The sequence below is a fragment of the Lampetra fluviatilis genome, chromosome 4, assembly GCF_964198595.1.
Source record: "Lampetra fluviatilis chromosome 4, kcLamFluv1.1, whole genome shotgun sequence".
NCBI lineage: Eukaryota > Metazoa > Chordata > Hyperoartia > Petromyzontiformes > Petromyzontidae > Lampetra > Lampetra fluviatilis.
The window spans coordinates 538,066-557,801 of NC_136278.1; the positions used below are offsets into that span (position 1 = coordinate 538,066).

Genomic DNA, 19,736 nt, shown 5'->3' on the forward strand with positions numbered 1-19,736 from the left:
CCACGCGCGTACGGGGCTCCGGGTGCCACGTGCGCGGTGGGAGCTGGTGGGAGTCCGCTGATGCTACGTTGTCTGCCAGCAACGGAGCGTGTGGGAGCAAGTGTACCGTCAAGTGAAAATAAAGAGGACTGATTCCGAATCCGTCTCCGGAGAATTATTACACTATTACTACTATTACTACACAGAACGTATGTACAGGTAATGTACACGGGACGAGCCCCCCAGATCCCACACGCCACGCCGCCCTGCACCCTCGGGTCACAACGCTGCACCCCACGCCACACCGCTTTGCACTGATGGAAGGTCAACCTCCGAGGCCTGCCCAGGGCAGGGCATGAGCACTGTGGATGAGGGGCATCAGGGGCAGCAGTGGGGATCAGGGGCAGCCTGAGACAACCTTGGCAGCAATGGGCAGTGGAGTGAGATCTGGGTCAACAGCACCAACAACCTGTACATCATCGTAGCCAACATCGCCATCATCGTCACGAACGCCATCGTCGTCAGAGCTGTTGTCGTAGTCATCGCCAAAATCGTCATCGTCAGCGTCATCAGTGAACGTTTATATTTCCGTCAAAACAACGGAACCCACACGTTCATAAATCAGGGTGGGAGATCCGTAAAAAGGTTTAGCGAACAATTAATTCAAGGAATGCTAAACAAAAAACAATCATCATCATCATCGTCGTTATCCGGGATGAAGAGGAGAGTGAACGCTTAGAACGAGTATAAAAACAAAAATCAGAGTTTGGTTGTGAACATCGCACGAGGGGTGATCGGAGACGCGGTAGGGGGAGACTTGGGGAGACATTAGGAGCTGGGGGGAGACTCGGAGAGGCACGGAGGGTGAGCAAAGACACGGGGAGACACTGACGTGGAAGATCCAGACTCAGTACTTCGGCCCATCAAAAGCTCCGGGTCCAGGTTTTGCAAATTCCCCACGACGGCAGCTGCCCAAGGGAAGTACGCGAGGCACCGCATGTCACTCACACCGCCCCACACACGCACACCGCACCACACCATACACGCACACCGCACCACACCATACACGCACACCGCACCACACCGTACCACACCATACACGCACACCGCACCACACCATACACGCACACCGCACCACACCATACTCGCACACCGCACCACACCGCACCACACACCGCACCACACCTCACCACACACGCACACCACACCACACCACACACGCACAACACACGGCACTCGCAACATTCATACTGCCTGGCACACACCACCCACCTCACCACCGACCACATACACCACTCACCATACGCCTCACACGCCACCCAGTCACCCACCACACAGAGCACCACACATCAAAGCTCACACAATCCACAGCATCGCACACAACTCACACCACCGCCCACACACACACGGACGTTGCCAGAATATTACACCTCCATAGCTTATATTCGACCCAGTCCGTCTGGGTTGGCGACACAGAAAATATTTCCGCACAAGGCACACCACATCCATTATACCTCTGGCTATGGATGTGTTGTCGACTCGTCACACGCCACCTACTCCAGTCCGTGAGTGACCCGAAAAATATTGTGCAAGAAATGAATCCCCGCTTACACCCAACAGACATTCACGCACGCACACACTCGCAACCGTTTGTGTCAGCCTAGCCCCGCCCAGCAGCTGCTGACAGGAGGAGAAGGGCAGCACACCGTGCCACACACACCGCCATGGAACACACACGCACACCTCCACACTGCCCCTACTCGCCAAACCGAGTGGGAGATCCCAGCTCCACCAGCCAGCTGCAATGCCACCACCACCGCCGCCACCGCCGCCGCCACCACCGCCGCCGCCGCCACAGCCGCCCGTCGCGTGAGCCAGTCCGGCACGGGGGGCAGGGGACGGCGCGGAGGGGTCAGATGGGGCGGCCCAGGAGGACGGCGTCTTTGCAGAAGCCTTCGGCCATGGGGACCTCGAAGAATCCGAGTTTGGTGTAGAACTCCGTGTTGCCCTTGTCGCTTGCCTTCACCTCGCAAAACGCACCCTGCGATCCTGCGTACACGTGCGTGTGAGAATGTGTGTGTGTGTACGTGTGTGCGAGAGCGTGTGTGTAAGAGTGTGCGTGTGAGAGTGTGTGTGCGAGAGTGAGAATGTATGTGTTTGAGAGTATGTGTGTGCATGAGAGTGCGCATGTAAGCGTGTGTGTGAGCGTGCGTGTGTGAACAATTGTATTATTAATGTATTAGTCCAGATCTCGCCATGGCAGACGTAGCACACGATGCCCTTGCACAACTGCACATGAGAAACGGTGGTGCTTTTCATGAGCACAAGTGCCCGGTCCAACCCTGGGGTGGTCCATTACAACAAATACAGCAGCAGCATCATTATCTGAGATTACAAGAATGATAATAAATACGCTCGTTTACCCGGGAGAGCCTCGCCGAGTCTCAAGGGTCCTGCCAATTTCTCGCAGGAGTAGGGGGGAAACGTTGCTGCTGCTGCTGCGTGTGATCTCCAATGAGTAACGTGGAGGTGTTTAGTCAGCACTGCGATGTTCGCAGCGAACGCCGCCTGGGCTCGCCTGCTGCCCGGCAGCAGTGGCGAGCGAGCGAGCGAGCGGTACCGTTGGCCTTGAGGGACGAGAGCAGGCAGCCCATCATGCTCTTGGCGACGCTGGGGTCGGTGACCCGGCTGTGGATGTCCACGCGCACCAGCGACGGGAAGCGCGATACCAGCGTCTCCGGGGGCACCCGCGCCTCCTCGTGGAAGCTCAGCATCACCTCCTGGGCGGAGGGGGGGGGGTGGTGGGGGCAGGGGGTGGGGTGGAGGTGAAGTGGGAGGCGAGTCGGAGGGAGCACGGCAAGTAGGGAGGGCGACAGGGATGGAGCACGATCAGTGATGCCACCGTGGCCAATGCCGCCGATGCCACCACCAGCACCGCCACCGTGGTCGCCAGCGCCTCGCTACCAAAGCTTCCGACCATCCCCCCGTCATATCCAGCAGCTGCTGCTGCTGCTGCTGCACAACAGAAGATGGGAGAGCACTCACACTTTACCCCAGCACACGCGACCGGTGAACCCATCTGTACGTGCTAATTATTTCGACTGCTGCGCGAGGAGATTGACGGACAGCAGGTCCGGCGTGCCGCTGACCGTGACACGGCCGTGGCGGCAGCGTCCCGACAGAGGGACACGCGAGCGGCGTCATCATCGCCGTGGTCGTACCAGCGAGAGGGAGAGCGCGTCGTCCCCGGTGGCGGCGGGCCGCGTGTACTTGTCCTGCATGGCCGGCAGCCAGGCCACCTCGCAGCGGCTGAAGAAGGACTTGGCGTCGACGGAGCCCAGCGCGTAGCCGCACACGCCCTCCTCGTCCTCCAGCACGAAGCAATACTCGGGGCTCAGCGACAGCAGGCTGCCCACCAGCCTGCTCGCGAGACGCAGGACACGCGCGGCGAGTCACGCGCGGCGAGTCACGCGCGGAGAGTCACGCGCGGCGAGTCACGCGCGGAGAGTCACGCGCGGAGAGTCACGCGCGGCACGGGCGACTCGTAACGCGCATTACGCGTCAGGCTCGTCTCTACGAACCGCGCGACACGCACGGCACACGCTACGCAACGCACACGCTACGCAACGCACACGCACGCCACGTTTCACACAACGCACGCGAAGCACGGGAAGTTACGCACGGCCGACACGACGCATTACAGACATCTAAAACAGCGGTTTTCAAAGCCAAGACGAGCGTTCACGTGTGACTGTTGGCTGGAGTGCCGGCAGGAGCGCCACACGAAGCTCACCGGTCTCCGATGAGGTCGGGGTTGTCCGGGAAGAGCTGCGTCCCGTCCAAGCCGTCAGCGTACGTCTCCCGGCACACCTTGTAGGCGGCGGCCTGGCGAAGACGCGACAGGAACGCTCGCGTCTCTCTGCCTCCCACCCACCCCCCCACCCCCGTCTACACAGCCAAGCCTCGCCAAGTCTCAAGATGCTCTTACAGAGGGTCCTGCCATATTGGGCAAATTTCCTCGTAAAATAACAGGAGCGTGGCGAAAACCCACCGCGTACATCAAGGGGATAACACCGAGTTACAATTCCGCAGCCCCGAGAGGCCAGCAAGGCCCACACAACTTCCTGCGATCCACCAACCCTCTTCGTTGGTGGTCACATGACCACTCGCGCGGTCCACTGCCCGGATATACGCCGAGCGCCGAGGGAAAGGCGATTCCTGCACCAACACCGGCACCGGTCAGACGGCACCGCCGGGGTGAGGGTGGGGAAGAAGAGGAGGGGGGGGGGCTCACCTCGTCCTGCGGGAGGTACGGCCGAATCGTGTACACCTTGGCCGTGGGGGGCAGCGGCGGCGGCTGAAAGAAGAGGTCGTTGGCGCCGTCGATGGGCAGCATGCGCTGGGCGGGCGACGCGACACGACAGGGAATCAGTGCGGCGACTTGACGCGTCGAGCTGACCTGTGACCCACCCTGCCCCGGTCTGGCAGGGGCAGGGTGGGTCACCTGCTATTAAGACGTGGGGGGCGTGGGGGGCGTGGGGGCGTGGGGGGCGTGGGGGGCGTGGGGGCGTGGGGGGAGTGGGGGGCGTGGGGGCGTGGGGGGCGTGGGGGGCGTGGGGGGCGTGGGGGCGTGGGGGGCGTGGGGGGCGTGGGGGGCGTGGGAGGCGTGGGGGCGTGGGGGGCGTGGGGAGGTGGGGGGGTCGGGAGGTGGGGGGCGTGGGCAGGTGGGGGGGGTGGGGAGGTGGGGCGTGGGGGGGTGGGGGTGTGGGGGGCGTGGTGGGAGGCCATAGAGGAGAGAGGTGCCGTAGTTGAGGTTGGATGAGGCAGCAGGGGTAAGGAAATGGAGGGCGAGGGAAGTGAATATTGAAGGCTGGACGCGGGCACGCAGTGGCCAACTCCCCTTCGAATGACATCACCGGATCTTGAACGCACAGCGTGAAGCGGACGGTGCGGAGCATTGTACGCTGAACACACCCGGCGATATCAACCAGCACGACGAAGGTGAACGAGCGATGATTATGATGATTACGAGGATGTAGCGAGACGAGCGTTGGCTCACCTGTAGCTCGCCGGCGAGACCACCGCGGAACACCCACGGCTCCTGGTCTCCGCTCAGGAACTGCGAGTGGGTCTGGCTGCGGCACCCTGTCACGGCACACGGCACACGGCACGCGCAGTCACAACCACGAGACGGCGTGCACCGCCGGTCCATAGGCGCGACGCGCGAGCAATCGTGGCGAAGGGCGAAACCAGAAAAAGTTCACACACACGTTCACACGTTCACACGCTCACCCACACGCTCGCACACACACTCGCACACACACGTTCACACGCTCACACACACGTTCACACACACGCTCGCACACACACTCACACGCTCACACACACACTCGCACACAAACGCTCGCACACACACGTTCACACGCTCACACAACAAAATATAATAATTTATTCTACCCTTTCTGGCAATAAAGCAGGTGGTAAGATGTTAAAACACCAAACTGAAATCTTTTGCAAAGAATCATATCTGCATTAACCACATATACTTGTGGTGAACATGCAATAAAAAAATATGCTCTGATAGTATATGCATAGTATATGCATATTCTATCAGAGGATGTTCTTGGCAGAGGAGGTCCCATGATGTAGCTACTCACCGCGAGCTCTCAATGTCCTGAGAGTGGCATTATCTTTGTGCTGTTCACCTTTTGGAGTCATCTGGTCTAGCACTGTTTGAGACTCGGCTCTAAGGAAAGCTGTCTCTGGTGTGGACCACGAGTATATGTAGTTCATGCAGACGTGGTTCCTTGCAAAAGGTGTCAGTTTGGTGTTTTAACATCTGAACACCTGGTTTATTTCCAGAAAGGGTAAAACCTAATCTTATATTTTGATACTGGCAATGGCGGTTCCATGATATCACACACATTTACACACACACGCTCACACACACACTCACAACAACAACAACCGCCATTCGCTACTAAGTGGTGGTGACGTCACCACGACGCTTGTGCCAGGCCACACGCTCACAGACAAAGGCATCCCACACTGCACTACCCCACATTATTGCTGGGTCACGCTGTGTTTGCAGATTTCCCATGGGATTTTGCGGAAGCCTCTATCACTTTCATTTCTCTTTGCGAGTGGAAACCGGGCGTCCGTACTTCAAACGCACCGAGAAGAAGAGGCCGGTTCGGGGCCGAGGGACCGAACCGGGTCGCCGGCTCACAGGCCTCGACAGCCGCCCCCTTACCAACTCTCCTACCTTCGTCCGACCCTGAACTCTGGCCCACAACCCCGGGAAAGCTGCCTGCGCGAGTGAGCTCGTGCCCGCCGCCTCCTCGCCAGGCACCTGGGGAGAGACAGGGAGGGAGCGCACCACCGCAAGAACCCCCCCCCCCCCACCAGCCCCGCCGCCCACACGGGCCGCCACCCGAGCCCCACCGGTGACCAACGTGCCGCCACTCTACCCACAAACCGCTCTCTCGCTCGCCACGCCTCTCTAAAGCCAAGTCCTGGTGAGCTTCGCTTGGCCAGGAATGGAGAGCACCGGGCCGCGCTGGCGAGCCGGGTGAGAGCGTGGCGAGAGGGATCGGTGCGGGATGGATGGCCGTGCCCGCGGGGGAGATGCGACCGTGCAGTTTGACCTCTGCACGTCACCGGCTCGCTGCGCAATCGGAACAGCGCGCAGAGGAATGCCGCCCTCTACTGGCAGACCAATGTCCACTTGCCGGCGGGTGCCGCCCACAGCTTGTGCCACACAAGGACCCGCGCAACTCTTTGAAAAACCTGGCTCCCTGCCCCCTCTATCGATCACCTCTATAACTCCCTCTCCTCCAAGAGGCGCCCCCCGCGCCCACAGAGACAGCCCCCCCACAGGTAGGACCCCACGTGGACGGCACACCGCCGCGTTGTGCCCACCCAGCCACTTGACGAACGACTTGACCATGGAGACGATGCCCTTGATGTCCCAGATGTAGGGGTAGAGGTCGTAGAGGACGCTGCGGTTGGCGATGCTGGAGAGGCGCGTGAACATCTGCGTCACGCGGTTACACAGCTCCTCGAAGGCGAGGGCACGGGCTCGCCACTCCTCCTCCTGTGAGAGCCACGGAGAGAGGGGGGAGGGTGAAGGAGGGTGAGCGTGGGGAGAGAGGGGGGAGGGTGAAGGAGGGTGAGCGTGGGGAGAGAAGGGGGTGGGTGAGGAGAGGGGGAAGGGTGAGTGCAGGGAGAGAGAGGGGAAGTGAGCGCAGGGACCGCATGTGCACTGACATAGCAACACGACTATGGAGTCGTCAACACAGCTGAAAATACAACAAACAACAACACAGCCACACAGCACAGGCACTGCATCACAGCCATAACGTTACACGAACAGCAACGTAGCCGCACACAACTAAATGCACGGCAATGTGGACACGCGCACACAGCAACGCACATCAACACGGAGACCCACGCACACAGATACTACACACAGCAACACGGATATACAGCTACACATACATAAACAGAACCACACACAGCACCAAAATCACAGATCCCCGTATTACCTTAAGAGACTGTTATGGAACGCCTATTAAGGCCGGCACGCCACACATGGCACAAGGTACTCATTTGAGGCTGAGTCGACCTAGTAGAGGCCCAAGACCGGTTCAGATAATCGTCACCGATGTTGGCTGCGTGCAGGAATCGAACTCAGGTCGCCGGGTTCGTAGTCCAGCGTGCTAAACACTCCACTATCACTCCCCACAGCACCTCCCACACTACAGTACACGGCACCGCACACGGCACCACAGACGGCTGCACTCACGCGCTCATTGTTGGGCTCGGCGACGCTCCGGCTGCAGCCCACGGCGCTGCTGTTGACCTTGAGCCAGTGGAATTCGCGCAGCAGCTGAGCGGCGCGCGGCCCGTGCTCGTACGGGAGGTAGAAGAGGTCGGCGAGGAGGTCCAGGTCGTCGGCCGTCACCGGATCCACGGCCGAGGACTTTCCCCCGCTCCCCGCCGCCGTGCCGGCACCGCCGCACGGGATCACATCGTCCGTCTGCATGGGCCACGCCTCGGCCTGCATGCTCCTCCCATCCTCCTCCTCCTCAACAACGACGGCATCGATGTTGCCACGCAGGAAGTCCGGCGTTCTGACCTGGAGAGCGAGGAGAGAGGGACGCACGGGGAGCTTCGCGGGGTGAACGCTACGGACGGGATGCCATCGAGCGAGCATGACCCCAACGAGAGGTCAGGCTCGTTAAATACTGCCCCCCCGCCACCCCACCCTTCACTGTAGTCTGGAACATCCCTTCCCTCCATCCGTCCGTGCAGTTGACTCAGGCTTAGGACCTTTGCCTTTGACTGCCTCTCTGTTTAAAAGCAAAATGGACAGCAACTTCAAATATGGTGACATTCGGATGCTCACTCGCTCGCTTCCCCACTCGCTCCCTTTCTCGCCCGCTCATTCACCCAATCACCCGCTCACTCGCTCGTCCACTCATCCCCTCACTCACCTCCTCACTCACCCCCTCGCTGACGCCATGCGCCGGGCTGCTCTCCGCCACTCCCTCACGCTCCGTATCAATCGGACGCATCTCCCGGTCGGGCGGCGTGGCGGGCGCGGTGCCGCCGGGCCCCTCCTCCGTGCCGCCGGGCCCCTCCACGGTGCCGCCGGGCGGCCCCCCATCCGTGGCCACGGGGCCACCCGCGGCGCCGTCCAGGTCGGTGTCCATCGGCCGGGGCTCGCTGGCGGTCACGGCGTCCCCGCAGTCTGGCTTCTCGCACGCCGCCGTCTCCATGGGCTCCTCCACCACCGGTTTCGCACCGGCGCTGTCGTCGACGGCACCGCCGCTGCCACCGCCATCATCCACATCGTCCCCCCCTTTAACGAGGTCTCCGCCTTCCTCTTCCACCTCCTCGTCAATGCCCAAGAGCGGCTTGGGGTCGATCGCGGAGTCCGGGGAAGCTGTTGGGGAGATACGGGTAGACACGGGTCAAAGCGCAGAGATACACGGAGACACACAAAGGGAAAAACACAAAGGGAGACAAAGGGAGAGAAGGGACACGTGGGGATTGAGTGCTGGAGAGCGATGAGGAGACAAGGGGATGGTATTAAAAAACTACAACTATAATTGGAGGGAGGGCCCCCACCTGGCAGGGTAGTGGAGGATGAAGACATGATGGGCTGCTGGTAGATGGAGGTGCTAACGGTTGCCATGGAGGCAGCCGGCAGGGACACGGTGATGACGTTGCTGAGGCTGGTTTTGGGTCCGCTCCCTGTCACTTGTCTCCCTGTGGGGCAGGGGGGATGGAGGGGGAGGGAGGGAAGAGGAGAGGATGGGAGGGGGGTCACGACCATGGCTGTTACAGTAGTATTGCTTGCGTAACTGGTAGCCGAGTAAAAACATCCAGACCAATAAATGTAGCGCATTTACCTTTGAAACAAAGAAATGTGGGAGAATCAACCACGTGGTGGCTTAGGCTACTGTGCTGTTTGTACGTCCACAAACGACTCCGACGTGCCATGGGAATCGGTCAGAAACCAGTAACCAATTCTGAAAGCGGTTGCCCGTTTAGCAGGTTACCATTAATCAACCCTAGCCGCGTCTCAGCCAGCACTTGCCAGCAGAGTCGGCTCTTGGGCAGGTGTAGCGAGTCGGTGAATCTCCCTTCCTTACCCGGCAGGCTACACGAGTCCGGTGAGACACGAGAAACGTCATCGCCTCTTTGGCAAGGGCAGCCTGGGTTTCATCCAATCCAAAGCTAACAATAATACAAACAACTGTTTGAATAAGGTTACTTGAGTGCCTGCTGGGTGGGCGGGGGTGTTGTGTGTGTCTGTCAGGTAAGGGTGTCACCTGGCCGATAGGTGAGCTGACAAGTAAGTGGAGGGCTCAACTGGTTGAAAGGTGAGTGGACAGGTGAGCAGACGGGTGAGGGGAGGGCTCACTGGGCTGCTGGGCGGCGAAGTCGTGGAGCCACTCGACGAGCGCGAGCTTGAGCGCCGTGCGGGGGCTGTAGAGGATGTCGGTCTCCAGCTCCTCGTCGCTGCCCTCGTTCTCCAGCTTGATCTGCACCGACACCGTGCTGTCCTCGCTGCCTGCTACACACACACACACGCGCACAAAGACACCACATGTAACCCACGCAGGATGTTGGGCCAAGTCCTGTCAAAGAAACATTTTACGGGTTTAAGTTCCCTTTGGAAAGCGTTGAGATCAGACGCAAGGCGTAGGCCTCTTATTGCGTGAAGTGCTCCGAGACGGCGTGAAAGAGGGCGGCTTTCTCGCACAAATCACGGTCGTTAAATTTGATTTTGTCGATTCCAATGAGCCAGCGGCAATTCTGATGTAACTTGGGAGGCAGCGAGCAGCCCAACTGAAGCTCCCTGGCACTTCCTGATATGAGGCAACTTCTCGGATCCACCACAAGTTCAGGATCGACCGATTCTTGGCACGTCAACTAGGAGTGTAAGAGGTCAGCCATTCCTGTAAATATGAAGGCACGAGATGACGAACAGCTCCATAAGCAGCGATTAGGATTATTTTAAATCAATGCTGAATTTTGCAGGAACATAGCCAGTAGCGCGATTTCATCACCGGAGATATAATCAGAATCTTTATTTATACTGAAGGAATCCAATGAGTTTGGTCTTTTTCACAGATGTCCAGTCGGGGCAGGTCAGAACATTACAACAATACAAATTTCATCACAGGGGTGGCAAAGTGTGTAATGGGGAGCAAGGTAGCACTCTGGCTGCAGTGTGTGCTCACCGCCACAACAACCGTCACTTCCGACCAGCACGGTTGGCTACGTACGGTACGAAAGAAGTTCAACATGCGTACAACCGTCACAACCGCAACAACAACCGCCGCAACAACAAGTACAATGCCAACCGCCAAAACTGACCCATGACGGCATCCTTGCGCACGCCGTGCATGTTGGAATGGTACCACGTGGCAAGCGTGTGCACCGCCACGAAGTTGGCCTCGAACTCGCAGTTGGGGTTGGTGAGGACGCCGTTGAGCCGGGGGATGAGCTCCGAGGAGCGGCCCTTGAAGGGCCCCAGGAAGAGGCGCTTCTGGTCGTAGTCGTTGGCGTGGATGTTGTCCCAGATGACGGGTCGGCGCTTCAGCACCTTGGACACTTCCTCCACCGACTCCAGGGAGATGTCCTTGGACACCACCTTGGGGCCTGCGGTGGCGGCACACGAGTAAGTGGCGCACATCCGAACCGGTGGAGGAAATTACATATTCCTATGGTGGGGACCGGTCCATCCATCTGGTTTCCCTATTCACCTAAAAAGGATTAAGGACGTTAGTGGGATGAATAATGCTAAACCACAAGGATCAGCCAATCTATATCTCAACCAGTACGTTGTTAATTTACTTTGTTTTATTTCTGTGATTGTCCTTGTTAACCCAGGAAAGCCTCACTGAGTCTCAAGACATTTTTTTCAGGAGGGTCCTGCTAAGTTCTTGCAGTAGGGGATAATGGTGCAGTGTAATGACAACTGAGAATTTTTCGGGAATTTTTCAGCATTGCGATGTTTGGTTAAATACATTAACAGTTGCACTGTATGATTATTTTAGCCACGCGAGGAAACTGGAGAACCTGGAGAAAACCAACGGAGAAGAGGGGTGAACAGACAAACTCCAGGTGGAAAGGCACCCCCAAAAGAGTCGGCAATCGAACCCAGGCCCTTCTTGTCGCGGGGCCCAAGTGTTACCGCTGCACTACCGCCACCCTGCCACCACCGAAGCCCTCCGTTTAAAACCGTGTGCGAGGGTCTCGGGCGCGTACGCACCTGTCCACAGGACGTCGATGTTGGGTAGCAACTTCTCGCCCACTGTCTGCAGGTACGGAGACTGCGCGGGATTGGGGTAGCACAGGGAGCCGCAGTATTCTGCACGCCGCACCAAGACAAAGAGCCACTCGCAATCAACAGGGAGGGCAGGAGGCCGCGTGGCTCAGGGGTCAGAGACGCCGAGAGCCTGGATTCAAATTTGGGTTCCAGCCACCCGTCGTGTGCGACATCGTGAGATGACGTCACGCGTGACGACGTCATGGGGAAGCAAGGCTCGCCCGTGGCATATGACGTCATCGCCTAGGCTAAAAGGACTAATTCATTAAGCACCGTTTTTGTTTTCAGTAACCTTTTCATCAAATGGGTCTGTTTTCTATAGGTTAAAGTCCCTACAAGCAACACAACTAACCACAAAATGTAATTAATATTGAACAATCTTAACGAGAGGTATTGTGACTACCCCGCTACACACGACCGCTGGGGCTGGAGTCACGCCAAGGCGGGAGCGAGGGGCGGCCGCACGTACTCACCCGTCGGGCAAAACATGAAGGAGGCGGGCTCGCCGAGGTGCTGGTAGACCTCGTTAGTGACGGACACCTGCGCGTAGGCAAACGAGGTGAACACCTCCTTGTCGGCAGGGCACATGTTCTGGTCGATGTCATCAAAGAGAAGGGCGAATCCACGGCAGCCAAACTGAGAGACCTGCGTGGAGGGGGAGAGGCAAGGGAAATACGGGGGGAGGAGGGGATGAATGAGAATGTCCCGTCTCATGGTTCAATGTTGATTCTTAAGCCTGCAATACACGAACCCAATCGCACACGTGATAATTGATATTTTTATATGTATACAAATTATATACACGTGGGCCAACGTGGAGAAGCACAGTCAAATGACCCCCAACGACCCGCGCGACTGTGGGGAGATCCTTGTCCAGCAACGTGCTGACAAAAGGGGCCACACGGGGACATGAACAGTGAAAAATTGGGCACACGAGACGGTACGAGCGCACCTGCTCCAGCTTGCGCTTGAGTGTCACCACCTCCTTGGGGTTGGAGAAGGACATGTCGAGGCCCGGCGAGATGGCGTACACAAACTCCACGTCGTGCTCGCGCGCTGCCGCGATCAGTGACATCAGCTGATCTGTGGGAGGGGAGGCGGGTCGCACGGCTCGACCTGCGTTAGCCACTCATGGCTCACACCACCGGCGGCGCAAAGGAACCAGCGAAAACCAGCCAGCCTCTACGGAGAACCGCACCAGAGCCCTGCACGAGACTCGCTCTGTGGACTTCTCCAATGTGCTTTTCGGGTTGTACGATGTCCGACGTTTCGTTCAATATGCTGGGAGCTCCTTAAGGAACTGAATGGAGCAGGTCACTTCAGTCGATTACGTGAGGAGTTGCCAGCTGCTGCTGGTGTTTCCGGTTGTTGACGCCGATTGGCTCAGCTCTGAGAAATGTATTCAGGTTCCTGAAAGCGCCTCTCAGCACAGTGTAGAGAAGAGTAGGGTGACAGTGTCGAGAAGAGTATGGTGAAATGAGAGGAGAGAGGCATGACTGTGTGGAGTAGAGTGCGACGAGAGGGGAGAGGTAGGAGAGCGCATTGAGGGTTGTTACAGGAGGTTTATCTTGGCATTATAACATACGCATATCTAACCAACACCATACTGCCAAATAAAAACAATCCTCCTTTATTTATCTAGGACACCCTCTGATCTCAAATCCATTTTTCAACAGGGTCCCGAATTTGGATGCTGGACAAATTCCTTTTGTAAGTCATTTAAATGATTAAACCTCAGCTCTCCGGATGTTCTCGTGCCCAGACCTGCCCCGTACCAATCATCTCTCCACCTGAACACACGCGCAAGCACTAACTGCGAACCGCGGTCATGAGGAACAAGCGACCATTTACAAGGAAACGGAACCAGAACACCACAACACACGCCGGCAGCCGAGAGTCTCAGTGACTCCGACACCATAGCTGCCGCGGCCGCCACCACAACACCTACCGGCCTCCTCCACGGAGTACATCTCGCGCCAGAACATGCGGTGCTTGCTGTCATCCTTGGGCGCGTACATGTAGGTGTTGAGGCCCCAGCGCTGCATCCTGCCGGGCGAAAGCACATCCGCTATGATGAGATGCGCCGCTCACTTGCCCTCAAAATAACGTTGGTGGAAATACCGTGACCCGCGTGTAACAGGTGTCATCTTTGGGAGAGGCCTAAAATCTTTAAAATATCGGAAATGTTTTAAAAATCGCACTCATTAAGCTCAACATTTCACAAGGGTGCAAAGCGTTGCTGCCTTGTGATTATCTGCATCTCCATGGTGCTTTCCATTCCCCATCCATGCTGGAGCGGGCAGTCCCAGTTTAGTTCTGTACTGTAACTAATGTGGCATTGGATTGTACGTTCCAATGGCACCGCAATAGGCAACCAAACACCGGCAATCGATGCAAACCAAGGAGCAGGAAACTGAGCACCAGCAACTAACAACGAATCACCAGCAACTAAGCATCAACAAACAATGCAAATAACAGCATCAGTAATGTATGCAGCCAGGAATTAGAAACTAGTAAAAAAAGCAATTGGCAACTCAGCATCAGCAACCGAGCACCAGCATTCGAAGCAACCAGCAACTTACAACCAGACGCCAGCAGCCAAGCACTGACAATGAATGCAGTGAGGCAATGCGCTCGGGGTGACTCGGGTGAGTGCATGGCGCCACGTTCCTCACCGCTTGAAGAGGTTCTTCCTCTGCTCCATGGTCCATGGTCTCCCGTAGAATCCTGAGAGGGGAGACAGAGAGAAGAGAACCCCAGCCAGGGAGTCCAGAGTAGGGGTTCGTTAGGCGTTGCTCGCTACTTAGGGAAGAGGCAGTGGCAGGGGTCTGGAATGCTGCACCCCTGAAGTCGGTTAATGATGATGATGTGCTATGGAGGAACAGAGACAATGTGATGATGCTAGGTTTTGATATTCGGTACAGAGCTTCGGGAGATGTGGAGTGAATGAATATGCCAGTAATTAATGATTGCTGTCTAAATGTCACCAAGGACTTACATTTGTATGGTTATGATTGTAATTGTTGTCACCGCATTATTTTTTTTCATTTTTGTGTTAAATAAATAAATGTATTATCCTCAAACAAGCTGACACAAATCACTTGGTGATGCTGCTGCGTTGGTAGTGATGCACAAACACAACGAACAAGAAACTCCACACATTCATCAGTAGCAGTAATAATGATGATACCTTAAAAGGAACCCACATGTGCTCAGGTCATTGCCCGAAGCGCCGCCGAATATACACATCTCCTTTAGCGTTAACACGAGATGCGGTTATTGTGGATGCAAGTTCACGTCCAGAACAACGAACACATCAACAGGGAAAAATAACAGCATCGACAACAAGAACGGCAACCACAAAAACAGAAAAAATACAGGAACAAACAACTACAAGTACTTTAACAACATCAACAGGCATGCCATGAGCATCAACAATAAACACAATGACAACAACTATGACAACACCATTATCCACAAAGTCAAAAACATGAATTTTTTTAAAAGAATGTGTCAGCACCCAAATCAACAACCACAGAAACCACAGCAACAACAACTCGCCATTCAACAACGGCACCACCAAAGACCGTGATTGCATTCACAACGCAATCAACACTGTAGCGACAGCTTTACAATTCATAATTTGACCCAAACAAGAAGAAAAAAAGCACTATAGATTTAAAAACCACCACAAAAAATTAATTATATTACGAACAAAAGCAGCAACTACGACACCGCTGAGGCCTTGCCACAGCGGCGCTCGGCTAGTTGCCACGCCGAGACCGACGTGGGGGAGCCCGCAGGCAGGGAAAGGCCGAAGGGGGTCTCGGTCAGGCGAAATTTCAAGATGCAATGTAAATATATAAACCATAAACCCCCAGCGAAGTTTATACAGCAGTGCGTGTAATGTGCGTGTGTTTGTTTTTGTGCATTTCGCGTTTTATTGACGCAATGCAATAAGCAGCGAAGGTTCGTCAGCCCTCTGAGGAGTGCAGGCGTTGTCGAACTACAAGGCGCTGGCATTGGTTCAATCCCCCGACTTGAGGCGAATCATCACCAACAACATCATCCTCCTCACTCCCACCACCACCACCATCATCACCATCGACATCACCATTATTGCCACCACCACCGAGCACATGACAGTTATATATAGAGCTGTGGCAGCAGGAGCACCAAACAACTCGCCACATTCGGTCTTAAAAGAACATTACACATATTAAATATAATCGGCGACGCTTCGGGCAATGACCCTTCCACACAGCACATCCCCACAAAACAATTTATCACGACCATCATCATCACGACCATCATCATCACGACCGTCACCGCTTTCATCACCGCTAGAATGATCACCATCATCGTCACCACTCCATTCAGCGGTTCATCATTGGCAGCAGCATCGCCCACATCATCACTATCACAACAATTATCACAACGCTCATCAGCACGTGCACATCAGCACAATCATCATCGCCACCAGCAGATAAAGCAGATACCGCTTTGTCGTAATTACACAGCGGGTTCTCTCACCGCCATAGTAACGTGGAATTGTCAACACAATCCCAGGACTTTTCGATCGGCCCTTCCCAATGAGTGGTGGCTCTAAATCACTGCGCAGTGATTGATTATATTTTTATCAGACAATTAAGGCGATATTCATGTTTAGAGGCACACTCCTCATAGATAATGAACATCAGCACGCGATGGGTCGATAAATTCCGCTCGTTGTGCAGGCGCCCGATGGATGTTGCTGCCACCGCTGGGCCGAGAAGGGTGGCGACGGCTTGCGAGGGCCTTCATCCAGCAGTGGATCTACCACGACTAGCGACGACGGTGCCCATGACTCAATCTGGGCGATAAAGGACGCGGATCAACTAACGGCGACCGATGAACGAATCTGACGGATGAATCGAGTTTCGGTGTTAACCGCGCGGATCCGTGCAGCAGTGGACAGAGCACGCCGGAGCTGCTCCCCCTCCCCCCCCCCCTGTGTCTGTGTTTGTGTCTGTGTGTCTGTGTGTGTGTGTCTGTGTGTGTGTGTGCGCCTACCCTCCACACCCTGTGTGTGTGTCTGTGTTTGTGTCTGTCTATGTGTGTGTGTCTGTGTGTGTGTGCGCCTACCCTCCACCACCCTGTGTCTGTGTGTGTGTCTGTGTGTGTGTGTGCGCCTACCCTCCACCACCCCGCACGAGAATTTCCTCTTGGAGCCGCCGCCGCCGTGCGCCGCTCCTCCCTGCGCCATGGGGGGCGCGTGCGCCTCGTGGGGGGGGTCCCCCTCCTGCTGCACCATCTCCGCCGGCCTGGGACGCGAGCTCCGATTGGGGGGCTCCGAGTGGGGGGCTCCGCGTGGGGGAGGGGCGCCGCGGAGATTCCGAGCAGCGAGCGGTGGAGCGGGCGCGCGCGCGGTCTCACTCGCGATTCCCTTTCCTCGCGATTCGCGCGGGTCGTCGATTCCCGGCCTAATTGATCGTCGATTAGGGTCGCCGATTCGTAATTGCGTTGGTAAATCGGTTAAGTTTGTCGAGAACGGTCGATTAATTTATTTCTTACGATTATCGGGATTTTAAAGGTAGTCAATAGAGTAATAAGGTTGCTCGATTCGCACTTGTAGAGGATACAGGACTCAATTAGAGTAATCGATCACCTTACGTAGCGATTAATAGCCAAATCGATTCCTATTTTTGCAAAGCGCACAGTTGGTCAATCAATGAGAGCGGAGCGAGTCAATATTGAAGGAGGGTGATTGATCTTCACCGCTTCCTTCCCATCCTTCCAATCGTCGATTCCAAGGGGCGCGAGTCCCCACGACCCTTTGCCGAATGATCGATTCTTCCCGCCGCAACTCTGGGCCGGATCGCCGACTCGGCTCCCCGCCGTTAGCGTCGGTCAATGGAGCACAGCAGACAAAGGTTCCCCGGGTAGCCTTCACCGGACTGCTGGGGCAACTGGGGCAAGTGCAGCTACCGAGTTGCAACCTACGAAGGGCGGAGCGGCACTCGAAGGGGGCGGTGCGATGCCAGCCCCACGCCCGGCTGCGTTTGTCTCCCCGGTGCTGATATTTACACACCACCGGGTAACACGCGTTTGAGGCTGAGTCGACCTAGGGGAGGCCCGCGACTGGTTCAGATATTCGTCTCTGCTGTCGGGGATCGAGCTCGGATCGCCGGGTTCGTAGCGCAGCGCGTTAATCGCTGCGCCACCGCTCCTCGCACGTGTCCGGGTGGGGGTCTCGAACCCAGCCTCGTGTCGCCGCGAGACCTCGCCAGCCAGCCTGACAGTCGCCAACACTGCGCGGCACGGGGCCGTGAGCGTCTGGAGACCTTCATCCAGCAGTGCGTAGACCATGACGATGTTATACCCTTAGGCTTCTGTCGGTGAAGTCACGTAGGTAAAAATAAATAAATAAAAGTTAAAATAATAGAAATAAAAATATTATAATCATTGTATTTCTAGTATTATTTCTATTATTATAAAATATTTCTATTATTATTGCTATTATGTTTATTATTTATTTTTCTCTACGTCACTTTACCGAAAAAACCTAAGAGTATGAATCCTTGCAGTAACGAAAGCTTCAAATCTAGAAAAAACATGACGATCTTGATTAATGAAGTCAATGTTAGCCACTCTTCCCTGCCACTGGCATCTGGAATTTGCACCACTGGCTCACGACCGGATCGAGGCACTTTGAGAGAATCATAGTTGGTGGAAAAGTCGGCCAAAGTGCCCTCTAGAGGGGCTCTCTCCAGCAGGGGCGTTAGTGGGCGATTGCAGGGCATCGCCTTTACCTTGGTGAATGTTGTGGAGCGAGCGGTGGCGTCGTGGTTAACGCGCATCAACACGGGGCCCTGCCCGCACCTTCACAGGAAGCCGCTGGAGCTACGCACTTTTAAACCTCAAGTGAAAACTCATTTATTTAAATCAGATTGTTGTGTTTAGTTTCTTGTCCTTCCCCCGCACCTCCGATTAGCACGGTTGGCTACGTACGGTGCGAAAGAAGTTCAACCGTATGATCAAAACAACACCCATGAACGCGACACGGCGTGAGGAGGCCTTCGTCCAGCAGTGGAATGACAAGAGGCTAAACATTTACACAATGTTACAATACATTTGTTTCTTTTTTTATCACGTTTCATAATAACGCGGCGATTGACTGGCAGTGTGCGCCTTGTGCCGCGTAGGGCCACGTGCCACTGGGGAGTCCCCTAGGCGAGGACTGCCACCCGCAGCGCGCCACTGAGACAGATGCAGGAAGCTAAGCAGGGCAGGGCAACACCACCACCCGTTGTACCGTACTCCTATGTTCACCCACATCTCTTGCGGTTCGTTCACAGCTATCTTCATTTAAACGAACCCACACCACCACCATCATCATCATGCCACACTGGTCAAGAACTCCCATGTCATATTCGGAGTTCGCGTGTTCTCTCCGTGGTCGCGTGGATTTTTCTCCGGACCCTCCGGGGGTTTCCCTCCACATTTAGAATCAACATCACCACGCGTTCAGAGTATTTGGCGGATGTCAATTTCCACACGATGGTGAGCCACTTCGTTGGTCTGACATTTGTGGCCAGGTCGCTTCCTCAGTAGGCATTACCTGTAGGCATTACCTGTAGGCATTACCTGTAGGCATTACCTGTAGGCATTACCTGGCCACATAAACAGATAATTGGTTCTTTACCCTTCTATCTGGCAACAAAACTGACACCTTTTTACAAGGAGTCATGTTTGCATAGACCGCAATACCTGCAGTCATAATACAAACAAAAGAACATAACTCTGATAATGTGCACTGTCCTTAAAGTTGATTGATCCACACCCGAGACAGCTTTCCTTAGAGCCTAGTCTCATATGGGTTGGACCAGATGACGCCAGAAGGCGCACAACTCAAAGACAATGCACCATC

The 19,736-nt window shown here is 55.8% G+C and overlaps 1 protein-coding gene across 2 annotated transcripts; it reads right to left on the minus strand.

The window, feature by feature from the left end:
* Nucleotides 1-620: 620 nt before the first annotated feature.
* Nucleotides 621-17,265, minus strand: OGA (O-GlcNAcase). Of its 2 annotated transcripts, none has more exons than XM_078855240.1 (18): nt 17,003-17,265; nt 14,503-14,554; nt 13,776-13,873; nt 12,780-12,910; nt 12,301-12,472; nt 11,771-11,869; nt 10,873-11,157; nt 9,914-10,066; nt 9,115-9,255; nt 8,490-8,929; nt 7,787-8,119; nt 6,901-7,075; nt 5,039-5,124; nt 4,274-4,378; nt 3,773-3,864; nt 3,201-3,399; nt 2,600-2,759; nt 621-2,028 (listed from the first exon to the last, which is right to left on the minus strand). In XM_078855240.1, the coding sequence occupies exons 1-18, from the start codon at nt 17,118-17,120 to the stop codon at nt 1,892-1,894; spliced, it is 2,976 nt and encodes a 991-aa protein (XP_078711366.1). In that variant the 5' UTR covers nt 17,121-17,265; the 3' UTR covers nt 621-1,891. The 2 variants fall into 2 exon arrangements, with proteins under 2 accessions (XP_078711366.1, XP_078711365.1); XM_078855239.1 differs by having other exon boundaries at nt 8,478-8,929.
* Between the last annotated feature and the right edge of the window lie 2,471 nt (nt 17,266-19,736).